Source organism: Littorina saxatilis, linkage group LG3 (genome assembly GCF_037325665.1).
Source record: "Littorina saxatilis isolate snail1 linkage group LG3, US_GU_Lsax_2.0, whole genome shotgun sequence".
Lineage (NCBI taxonomy): Eukaryota > Metazoa > Mollusca > Gastropoda > Littorinimorpha > Littorinidae > Littorina > Littorina saxatilis.
In genome coordinates this window covers 32316353-32328600 of record NC_090247.1, presented here as the reverse complement: position 1 = coordinate 32328600, position 12248 = coordinate 32316353, and the positions used below count along the sequence as shown (strand labels likewise).

General features: G+C 41.4%; 1 protein-coding gene and 1 non-coding gene across 2 annotated transcripts; one reads left to right on the top strand and one right to left on the bottom strand.

Annotated features, from left to right (window-relative positions):
- Positions 1 to 46: 46 nt before the first annotated feature.
- Positions 47 to 118, bottom strand: Trnad-guc (transfer RNA aspartic acid (anticodon GUC)). The gene has a single exon. It is a non-coding gene; the product is annotated as a tRNA-Asp (tRNA).
- Positions 119 to 530: 412 nt separating this feature from the next.
- On the top strand, positions 531 to 6905 carry LOC138962168 (PRELI domain-containing protein 2-like). Its single transcript, XM_070333893.1, has 6 exons — positions 531 to 686; positions 1154 to 1211; positions 1878 to 1951; positions 2556 to 2716; positions 3750 to 3855; positions 5272 to 6905. Exons 1-6 carry the CDS (start codon positions 612 to 614, stop codon positions 5335 to 5337), a joined length of 540 nt encoding a protein of 179 aa, XP_070189994.1. The 5' UTR covers positions 531 to 611; the 3' UTR covers positions 5338 to 6905.
- The last annotated feature ends 5343 nt before the right edge of the window (positions 6906 to 12248 follow it).

Here is a 12248-nt window from a genome sequence, read left to right as displayed (position 1 = left end):
TAGTTGTAAACGCAGAAAGAATCGTCGGAGAGAAAAAAAAGTTGCCCTCCCCGGCGGGGAATTGAACCCCGGTCTCCCGCGTGACAGGCGGGGATACTGACCACTATACTACCGAGGAGCCGTGAGATATGAGGAGATTTGTATGGATATAATCCTGTACACCTCACACTGCACAGTTTGCACACTCCATTTCGGTTCTTTATCTTTTCCCATTTTCATTTATTTGGAACTTGGTGTTTACAGTTTTTTTTCTTCTAATTTTCATTTATTTTGGCTTATCCTTATAAGCGCTCAAATGTTCGATTTTTGCTCAACAAAATTTGAGCGATTATTGGCGTCAATTTTGTACCCTACCAAAATATGCCCCCAAATGAAGCGACTTTAATGTTTGACTCCTGAAGGAGCCCTCTGAGACAAAACGTTGTTGTAACAGTGTCATTGTAGACTATAGAAAGAAATGGAGGTATGTGTTACATCGATCTGAAATACAATGTCGTAGGGAAAGCTTCGTTAAAAACATGAGACATTATTTCCTTGGGGTACAGTTTCTGATAGCTCACTCTTGATTACGAAACTAACTCGGCACATGTTTCAGCGCTTCGGAGACAAGGATGGTTGTCTCTGTTGACGTGAAACACGTCTTCAAACATCCCATTGAATTAGTCGTGCAGACACACTTCACAAAGGTATTGTGATTGATTTGTCAGATGCTGTTTCTGTTTTGTGGATAGTGGTTTAGCAGCAGATGCAGCAGCCTTCGCCTGTGTTGGAAAGTAATTCCGAAATTCGAGTCGTTTGACTCATGACTGGCGGTTGACGTAACATTCTTCAAGAATTTCTTCATACTGTATGTATACTGATAGTGAGTGAATTTAGTATTCCATGTTGCACATACACACACACACACAAACACACACACACGAACACACACACACGAACATACACACACACACACCATGAGCAAGCACACACACATGTACACGCATGATATATACTCTCTGCCTTTCTCAATCTCTCTCACTCTGTGTCAGTGTGTGTCTCGATCTCCCTCTCTTTGTAAATTTATTTCTGTCGGACACACATCCACGCACACCCATGCAAACACACACACACACACTCATTTCTACCGCTTTGTTTTTCATCTCTGTAACAGTACCCATCAGAGAGGGAAAAACATGTTCTACGCATAGATGTCCTGGAACACAAGATAGGTAATTTATATGAACTCTTTCTTCCACATTTTCAGTCCATCACAGCATGAAATGAGAATCGAGCTAGCGTATGACTATAGGAGGAATATATGTATAACGCTTTTTTGTATTGCTTTGTTTGAAAATTTGATCAGACTAGAGTGTGTGTGTGTGTGTGCATTTCAGTATGTTTGTGTACAATATTTGTGTACTGTAAGTGCATGTGTGTGTTTGTGCGTGAGTGTGTGTGTGCATGCGTTTGTATGTGTGTGTACATGCTGGGGCATGTGTGTGTGTGTGTTTGCCTGTACATTTGTGTGTGTGTGAGTCTGAGTGTATTGAGCCGGATTTAAATGTGTACACATAATACGCTTTCGTGGCTAGTCTGAGCCATAAAGCAAAATGTGATGAACATTGTAGCCACTAGCAAAAAAAATCAGTCAGTTACTCAGTATTGGATCAATAAATTACGTTTTATAACTATAGTCAACATAGCATAATACTGTATGTGTGTGTGTGTGTGCGTTTGTGCTTGCACAGGTGTACACGTGTGTCTGTGAATGCAGCTGTCCTCTTACATAAATCCTTTAGAACTCAAACTGTCTCTGCACAAGAAACAAGAGTCGCACACATGTCTACATAAATGACTAATTATTTTTGATTGTTAATCTTATGCTCTTTTCACAGATTTCCTCAAAGGCACAGACTATCGGCGAAGACTTGCTGTGTGTGACAATGTGCTGCCACGGCTTCTGAGAAAGGTAGACTAGGAGGTTAAAGATTAAGGCTGTCACTTTTGGGGACACTTCATGCCCACAGTTGTTTCCCATGCATGCCTTGAAACACTCCTTGTCCTGTGTAAATGTAATGGTACTGCTAAATCTTCCTGTGGAATGCAAATAAACCAAGAGGAGCACACTCTGGGGCTGTCTTTGTTATTTACCTCAGTCTACATACATCATATTTTACCCAGCTTGTACATATGTACTTGCAAAACTATGCACAGCATTTAACCATCTTCTGAAAAGACACCCACCAATATGGGTACCTGTTGTTTATTATCTCTTTGTCTATAAACTTGAGTAAGGTTTATACCTGTCATGAAAGAACACCTGCTATGTATCGAGACACTATTTTTGAGGGAAGAAAAGAGTGGAACTCCCCAATTAAGACCTCAAAAAATCTTGGAAAATCGGGTCTTAAAAAGGAGGGAGTCTTAAAAGGGGGGGTCATGTTTAAGAACAGAAAGTCTGAGAAAACAAAGTCTTAAAAAGGAGGGGGTCTTAAAAGGGGGGTTCCACTGTATGTTCTTTCATCCCAGACATCACTGTACATAGGACCTCAAGGATTTTTTTCTTTGTTCAGATCAATGCCTTGAACGAAAAGACAATTGTGCTGGAGGAGGAGACATGGCTGAACACCATTTCGGGATGTTTGCACATCAAGTCTCGCAACGTCACCTGGGAGAAATACGCCACTATGAAGGAGGAGTCTCACTTTTTTCCCCACCCTGAAAACACCAACTGGTATGCCAGTACATGTACTTTTAAGCATTTTCCTCAAAATTAGTACATGAAGTACGTACCCGGGTGACAAGGCGCTTCGTTATCTAAGACGCACCCCCTTCTTTTTAAAAAAAATTGTAATCCAGTCACCCATTGGACGCAGGGGGCTAGACACGACCTTCTTTCCAGGGGTCAATGACCCAGTTTTTGCCATGAGAGGTGGTTCCTGTCATATCTGAGAGAGGAAACACTTCCTGCTTCGGGGTCAGTGACCGGTCAGTGACCGAGTTTAACAGAGTCGAACTCTGTGTGTGCGGCGAGATCAAAGACATTGTGATAGCTGGGTGGCCTTGTTTATAGACACGACCTTCTTCCCAGGGGTCAATGACCCAGTTTTTGCCATGAGAGGTGGTTCCCCTGTCATATCTGAGAGAGGAAATACGTCCTGCACCGGGTCAGTGACCGGTCAGTGACCGAGTTTAACAGAGTGGAAATAATTATGTGTGCTCTGTGTGTGCGGCCAGATCAAAGGCAGGCATTGTGATAGCTGGGTGGCTTGAGAGCTCAGGAAACTTGGCCAGGGCAGTACCTAGTAGCTGAAACATGCATTATCACAAGTTGTTTGACTGGTACTCAGGCGGTCTCTTTGATTTTTTTCGTATTTCATACACGGATTAGACGCTTCGTTATACAAGACGCAGGGGTCGCGCCTTATGACCGGGAAAGTACGGTATTACTATTAGTTAGCTAGCTGCACTTGTTTGTGCTTTTGTGTGTCTGTCCTGAAAAAAAAGATGTAACTGTTAGGAGGGGTGAAAGTTAGGCTGGGTTGGTATAGTGTGGGTGTTGTGTAGTGCTGGTGTTGTGTTTAGTCGTGCAGATGGAACAGTCAGTCTATGACTATGTCTTGTGTTCCTGTACCTTGTGCACACATGTACGTTCGTAATAAAGAGAGTTAGAGAGAGAGAGAGAGAGAGGTAAAATTCTGGGTGGCTTCAGAATCTGAACGGTTGTTATAGGTCTTATGCAGGTGTTTGTGAATTGTGTGTGTCAGGACCCAGTTTGAGCAGCATGGAAGCATCGAGGTGCAAGGGCTGGGCACTATGGGCCGAGTGCTAGAACTCTTCGCCAGGCAGTTTCTGTATGCTGGTGTCAAACGGGTGAGTCTGCTTTCACATTTTAGCAAGTATGATTCTTCTGCAAACCTTAGAGATGCAATGATCATGTGTTCTGAAAATTGTAGGTGGGTCATTCTCAGAGTCGTGGTCCAAAAGTGTGACATAATCACATAGTCATTGAAAAATAAAGTTCAAAGAAAATCGTTGAAAACTTCATGTGCAATATAATACTAATATTGTGTGATAAAACTATAAGGGGACAAAAAGCTCAAAGAAACGTGTTGGTTTCCCTTATATGGAGCGGCAAAGTACGTAACCATCCAAAACCATGTTCGGTCGAGGCATTGACAAATTGACAGACACGGAAGTAAAACTGCAAGTCTCGCGCTCAATAACCAACCATTTCTACTGTTGTAAGCATTTCTGGTCCCCCCGCGGGTTAGGGGGAAGAATTTACCCGATGCTCCCCAGCATGTCGTAAGAGGCGACTAACAGATTCTGTTTCTCCTTTTACCCTTGTTAAGTGTTTCTTGTATAGAATATAGTCAATGTTTGTAAAGATTTTAGTCAAGCAGTATGTAAGAAATGTTAAGTCCTTTGTACTGGAAACTTGCATTCTCTCCAGTAAGGTAATATATTGTACTACGTTGCAAGCCCCTGGAGCAATTTTTTGATTAGTGCTTTTGTGAACAAGAAACAATTAACAAGTGGCTCTATCCCATCTCCCCCCCTTTCCCCGCCGCGATATAACCTTCATGGTTGAAAACGACGTTAAACACCAAATAAAGAAAGCATTTCTGGTTCCAGGCTCATGACAGGATCAAATTGTGTTCAAGTAGTTTAAAAAAAATATTGTTCATTATTTAATTAAATGCAAAAACGTCTTGTTCGGTCGAGGCCAAAATGTCTGACACCACAACTTCCACAACTTCCTCTGAGATTCATGTTGCAATTTAGTAACAAAAGCTGTGTTTGTGTAGCAGTCATGTGTACAAATAAAGTGTCCCTGCAAGGTAGATCCAACACATTGTTATTGTGTGCCCATGAGTGGTTATCTGCGCGGGTAATTCCTGACACAATGCCGCCTCGACGGAACAGCATTTTGGGCCCGGTCAAAATGTGTTGTTCAGAATGATAAGAATCACTTGTCACAGTTACAGAGGAGTTTGCCCACTTTCCTTCAGTTTGAGTTTATAGGCATTAATTGAGAATTCCTGCAGAGTATAATACTGTTGTTTTCAGAACCAAAAGCATGGCAGTATTGTAATGCCTCAAGGCTCAAATTTTGAAATTCGTTTGAAATATTTTTAAGTGCATGACTATAATCACTGAATGCAGATTGTTTACTTTTGTTGTACTGTATTGGTATAGTGGTAATTATATGTGTGTGTCTATGATTGCAGTAGAGCTTGAAGATAACTGGATTCCTATAATAACAGGTTGATTTGTTTGTTGCAGAGTCTGTTCATTATGGAGCAAGAGCTTAAAGATCGATGCAGCCAAAACGAGGAAGTACCATCCTGACATCCCTTGCTTCCCAAGTCAAGTTCTTGCCTAGTCAAGTTGCATATTATGTGTGTGTGCGTGTGTATGTGAAAGAGGTGTGAGGAGGTAGGTTTAGGAGAATGAAGTCGGGAATTGGATACAGCTGACTTATGGTGTGCATTGCTGTTGCGTGGGAGGGAGGAGGGGAGATTGCTGATTAGGAGTTCAAGATGGCGATAGCTTGGGATGCTCATATGTGGAATGTACACATGTGCTGCACACTTTTTTGTCTCACTTTTTAGTTTGTTGTTGTGCATTTATTGATCCTGTTTGCAATGGTTGCTGTGCAATCTTTTTTTTTCTGAAGGCTGAAACGAAATAGATATATATGAACTATTCGAAGGCTGGAGTGAAATTTTAGTACGTGTAGTGGGAATGGGTAAATACCTTTGGATGAAGGCGGGGGCTAGGTGAGGTGTGATTGAAATTGTCTTTTATTCATTCATTGACTAAAAAATAACAGGAAAAAAAAGCAAAACTTGCTGTGCACACTATTGCTTTGTAGTGTGATTTGTTTTGTTTTTGTTTGCTTTTTGTGTGTGTGTGTGTGTGTGTGCTGTATTTGTAAATTTACATTGTGGCCTGACATGTGTTCAGAAGCAGCATTTCATTTCAAAGATGAGTCATGCTTTGCTTTTTGAACTATTCTAGTTACTGGTGACATTATATGGCAGTTTACGCCACTTTTGTACTCCTGTAAATTTTTGCCCAAAGCTATTTATTTTGACTTTATTTAATCAATTTTTGTAAGTCCCGAAAGTTTTGCAATTTTACAAAGAGAGTTTATTAGATATATGTACTAAAAGAATTTCAAGAAGCTAAATAAATAATAATAAATATACCCCCTGCGGGTTAGGGGGAGTCCCATATTGGTTGGGACGAGAAAGAATTTACCCGATGCTACCCAGCATGTCGTAAGAGGCGACTAACGGTTCTGTTTCTCTTTTTACCCTTGTTAAGTGGTTCTTGTACAGAATATAGTCAATGTTTGTAAAGATTTTAGTCAAGCAGTATGTAAGAAATGTTAAGTCCTTTGTACTGGAAACTTGCATTCTCCCAGTAAGGTCATATATTGTACTACGTTGCAAGCCCCTGGAGCAATTTTTTTGATTAGTGCTTTTGTGAACAAGAAACAATTAACAAGTGGCTCTATCCCATCTCCCCCCTATTCCCTATCCCATCCCCCCCCCCCCCCCCCCCCCCTTTCCCCATCGCGATATAACCTTGAATGGTTAAAAACGACGTTAAACACCAAAGAAAGAAAGAAAGGAAGAATAATAAATATAAAAACTATGTACAATGGACAAAAAACAGAACAGGAATATATTTTGTCTAAATCTACATGTACATTGTCATGTTCATGTACGGTATATACAGGGACCGAATCAAACATGTAAAATTAAGACAGAATCATTGTTTAGATGTGCTGACTACTATTTTTTGGCAGTGTATAAACAAATTGTCTTACAACAAATCTGTGATCGGAATAAGTTGATTGTATGATTGTACCTGTAATAAAGATTCAAAGCCCATCAGCTGGAGAAAAAGTTGGTTTGTGCTTGTATCAGTATGTAAGTACAAGTGTAAAAGTATGACAGAGGTAGAGGCAGAAAAAACCCACACACACACACACACGAGAACAAACATCCATAAACACTCTTTTTCTTTTAGTGCATTAGATGTTTTTATTTGTCTGAGGACAGGTTGGAAGAGAAGGCATTGTTCCTTAAACCCTTTGTCATTTTGAACATCTCTCTCTCTCTTACTCTCTCTCTCTCTTTCTCTCTCTCTCTCTCTCTCTCTCTCTCTCTCTCCATCCCTCCCCCTTATTGATCCCCTTTCTCTTACACTTTGGAAACCACTCAAGCCGTTGAATTTGAACAATGCTCTGGACTTTTGATTAAAGGCACAGTAAGCCTCCCGTAAACCATCACAGAGCTCCCCGAGCGTCTACATATAGTACAAGCATACTTCCATTTGAACGCTCACCGAACCACAGAATACATATAGAACAGAAGCGGCAACGCCTCTTCGCAAGGGCGAAAAGTTGGTTCAAGGCCGTCACAGCGTCCGCCATGTTGTTGTGTTTGCAGCTGTCTCGGTATAAGCCACTCACTACACTGAAAAGGTTATTTATTGGTCGACTTTAGGGGGTTAAACCTTCCGGTTTTTGACTCACCTGAGTAATTGGTGAGTATTACGAATCTTATGTGTCCGGTTGTATGTCCACCCGGGCCTGGCCGGCCGACCGGCCGGCCAGGCGGCCGGCCGGCCGGCCGTCCCCCCGTGGACAAAACACTGACATTTAACGTTGAGGTATCTCGGAGGTTTTTCAAGCTAGACCTCTGAAACTTTGTACACTGTCAGAGTTTGATGATCTTACAAAGTGACCCCAGTTTGGTTGCCCCTCGTCAAGTATTGAGGTCACAGCGGGGTCATGTTCGTTTCATAATTAAACTTAACGTTGAGGTTATCTTGGAAGTTTTTCAAGCTAGACCTCTGAAACTTTGTACACTGTCCGAGTTTGATGATCTTACAAAGTGACCCCAGTTTGGTTGATCCTCGTCAAGTATTGGGGTCACAGCAAGGTCATGTTCGTTTCATAATTAAACTTAACGTTGAGGTTATCTTGGAAGTTTTTCAAGCTAGACCTCTGAAACTTTGTACATTGTCAGAGTTTGATGATCTTACAAAGTGACCCCAGTTTGGTTGCCCCTCGTCAAATATTGGGGTCACAGCGGGGTCATGTTCGTGTCACAAAAACTTAACGTTGAGGTTATCTCGGATGTTTTTCAAGCGAGACCTCTAAAACTGTGTACACTAGCTGTCAGAGTTTGATGATCTTACAAAGTTTGGTTGACCCTCGTCAAATTTTGGGGTCACCGTGGGGTCATGTTCGTTTCATAAAAATTTAACTTTGAGGTTATCTCGGATGTTTTTTAATCTAGAGCTTTGATACTTTGCAGATATCTAGGGATTGATAATCTACCGTATACCAACTTGACATAAGTTAGATTGACCCTCGTCAACTTTTGGGGTCACAGGGGGTCACGTGCGATTCATAATAAGTCAACATTGACGTTATCTCGGGCGTTTGTGAAGCTAGAGCTTTGAAACTTAAAACACTTGAAGGGTTTGACAATGTTCCGATGTGACCCTAGTTTGGTTGACCCGCGTCACATTTTGGGGTCACAGTGGGGTCATCATTGTGCCTGTCTTCTCCGGCGGCAGGTGCATGGTAATTTTCCATCACGCCTAGAATGTGTGGCACCAGGGACCTATATTTAGATTTACATTAAGTTGAACGATGTAAGGCATAATGTGAATCGGATATTGTTGTTGGATATTTCTATGAGGAAACACGAGTCAGACAATGACCCAGATGAGTGACAATTTCTGTGTGGTAACAGTTCAATATTTAAACAAGTCGCGTAAGGCGAAATTACTACATTTAGTCAAGCTGTGGAATTCACAGAATGAAACTGAACGCACTGCATTTTTTAACAATGACCGTAGTCCGCCGCTCGTGCAAAACGCAGTGAAACTGACGAGCCTGTTTAGCGCGGTTGTGGGATCGCTGTGTTCCATAGCATGCTTTTCTGTGCCTCTCTTCGTTTTAACTTTCTGAGCGTGTTTTTAATCCAAACATATCATATCTATATGTTTTTGGAATCAGAAACAGACAAGGAATAAGATGAAAGTGTTTTTAAATCGATTTTGGAAATTTAATTTTAATCATAATTTTCATATTTTTAAATTTTCAGGGCTTGTTTTTAATCCAAATATAGCATATTTATATGTTTTTGGAATCAAAAAATGATGAAGAATAAGATGAACGTAAATTTGGATCATTTTATAAAAAAAAAAAATTTTTTTACAATTTGCAGATTTTTAATGACCAAAGTCATTAATTAATTTTTAAGCCACCAAGCTGAAATGCAATACCAAAGTCCGGCCTTTGCCGAAGATTGCTTGGCCAAAATTTCAATCAATTTAATTGAAAAATGAGGGTGTGACAGTGCCGCCTCAACTTTTACAAAAAGCCGGATATGACGTCATCAAAGACATTTATCCCAAAAAATAATAAAACGTCCGGGGATATCATACCCATGAACTCTCATGTAAAATTTCATAAAGATCAGTCCAGTAGTTTAGTCTGAATCGCTCTACACACACACACACACAGACAGACAGACACACACACACACACACACACACACACACACACACACACGCACATACACCACGACCCTCGTCTCGATTCCCCCTCTATGTTAAAACATTTAGTCAAAACTTGACTAAATGTAAAAAAATAAACTCGTGTAAATCTGGTACGACACTGCAAGCCATGTAGTATTCTCTATATGCCGTCCTCTCGGACTGACTTCTCTCTGGAGAGCGACATTTTTACAAGCCTCCGTGCAAACATAAGAAAATGGCGGCCCGAGGTTTTCCGGAAAATCACGGAACATCCCGAAGACGTGAATGCCGCTTCTGTTCTATATGTATTCTGTGCACCGAACGGGAAACATGAATACACGCATGCAGGAAAAAAAAAAAAAAATATGGGTAGCGCCGTATGTATGGCAGCTCGCTTTCCCCAGGGAGAAAGCAGCCCAAATTTCCATGAGGGGAACCTCACTGGACTGTAAATCTTATCCAATCCAACGGGAACATCCTGGCTGCTTTCTGTCGAGCGTGAGAAATTTTCAAAGAATTTATTTTCGTGGACTTCGCCTCAACAGCAATGGCGCCTCGTTTTGGTGCTGGACGGCTGTTATGAATACCGGAATTCACGCCCGGTGTCACGATTTCATCTTTCGCCTGTGTACATATTTCCCCCTCGACATATATACTCAAGACTGAAATGTTGTTTCCTGGTAAAATTAAGAAGTGAAATTATTTATGGACGAAAATCATGTCAGTTTCTTGCATGTGAAGAAAATTGGTGGTAAAATTTAATAGATTTCACCCCCAAAATCGAATTCTTCGAAAACGTGTACTGAGTGGTTACGTCCCTTGAGTAAGAAGGAAAACATTTTAGGATGAATCAAATTTCTAAGTTAAATAAAACAAATTGGTTGCACAAATTTGGCCCCATGAATGTAAGGTACACAAGGTCGCTCATCAGTACTATCGAAGGGTGTTTTTTTGTTCAGTGTAGAGTTTATACTAGATCAACCAATTCGAGAAGCGAAATATCAACACGGCGAAAGATGAAAACGTCACACCGGACAGTAAAGCCTCCCGTAAACCATCACAGATACTGTCAGGCTTTTACACACAGTACAAACACCCTTACATTTGAACGCTCACCAAACGGGAACATCCTAGGTGCTCTACGTAAAGAGCGAGCAATTTTTAAAGAATTAATTTTGCAGATTGTCTCAAACACTTTTTGGACCCATCCTGAACTCAGGTCAAACATGAGTTACTTCCCTTCGGGTCTCGTTCTATCGATGTAAACTGGCGATAGCCGTGAATCGATGATTATCAAAATGTTTTTGGACCGTGGCCGGTGCGTTTTTGCGCTAGACCTAACTTTTAAAATCTAAATAATAAATTGACAGCTTGTTACACAAACATTCTTTAATCATAAAAGAATTCTTTTTTCATCAAGACAAGATCAGTAAAATTCGAAGTTGTGAAAGTTTGAAAAAAGAAAAGCCCGGAAGCAGGGTCACGCAAGGGTCGTAGCCACTCTGTGGTCGTAGCAGACGACGCCGGTTTATCAGTGCATATCGCCGTTCCAACAGTCAAAAGCCATCGCTAGAGTTCTTGTGTACATCCGTTTGTTTCGTGCCGATAAAAACGTGCTATTGTAAATAGTCGCATTCAAATTACTAACTGACGACTACATTGTGAAAAAGGGAAACTGGATCACACGGGTTCACGATGGCTCAGGGGTAAGATAAACCACGCAAAAATAAATTCTTTGAAAATTGTTCGCTCTTTACGGAGGGCACCTATGATGTCCTCAATCGGTGAGTGTCAGTTTAAATGAAAGGGTGTTTGTACTGTGTGTAAAAGCCTGACCGTATCTGTGATGGTTTACGGGAGGCTTACTGTGCCTTTAAAGTAGCACACACGGTAAACCGGTGCGTCCCGCTAGCGCTACGTGTCATTTGTGCTACGTATCGTTTGCGCTATTTTCTGTAGTGCTATCGACACAAATTGCCCAAAACAGTAGTGCTATCGGCACGTATAGTGCTATTGCCACAATGCACACATGCCATTATCACTACGTCTCAATAGAACTACGTGTCGATATCACTATTTTTTAAAAATCAATGTACTGTAGCGCTACGTGTCGATAGCGCTACGTGTCGATAGCACTACTACATGTTCAAACGGCAGACACTTCCCTTTGTGTGTGCGTGTGAGTGTGTGTATATAATAATTGTCTGCATGGCTGTCTGTGGATATGTAGGCTATGTCTGTCGGTCTGTGTGTGTGTGTGTTTGTGTGTGTGTGTGTGTGTGTGTGTGTGTCTCTCTCTCTCTCTTTTTTTAACCACGTATTTATTTCATGGATGTTGTAGGTGTGTGTTTGTTTTGTTTTGATTTTATTCTTCCCCCATCCTGCGTGGTTTGTATGAGTCTGTGGCCTAAGCCATTCTGAGCTCTCTCTCTCTCTCTCTCTCTCTCTCTCTCTCTCTCTCTCTCTCTCTCTCTCGCACACGCACACACACACACACACACACCCACACACACACACACACACGCACAAACGCATACGTACACACGGTATCGTACACACAAACTCACACACAGAAAAACATCCGTGTATGCATATACGGTATAATGCGAGAGAGAGAGAGAGAGAGAGAGAGAGAGAGAGAGAGAGAGAGAGAGAGAGAGAGAGAGAGAGAGAGAGAGAGAGAGAGAGAG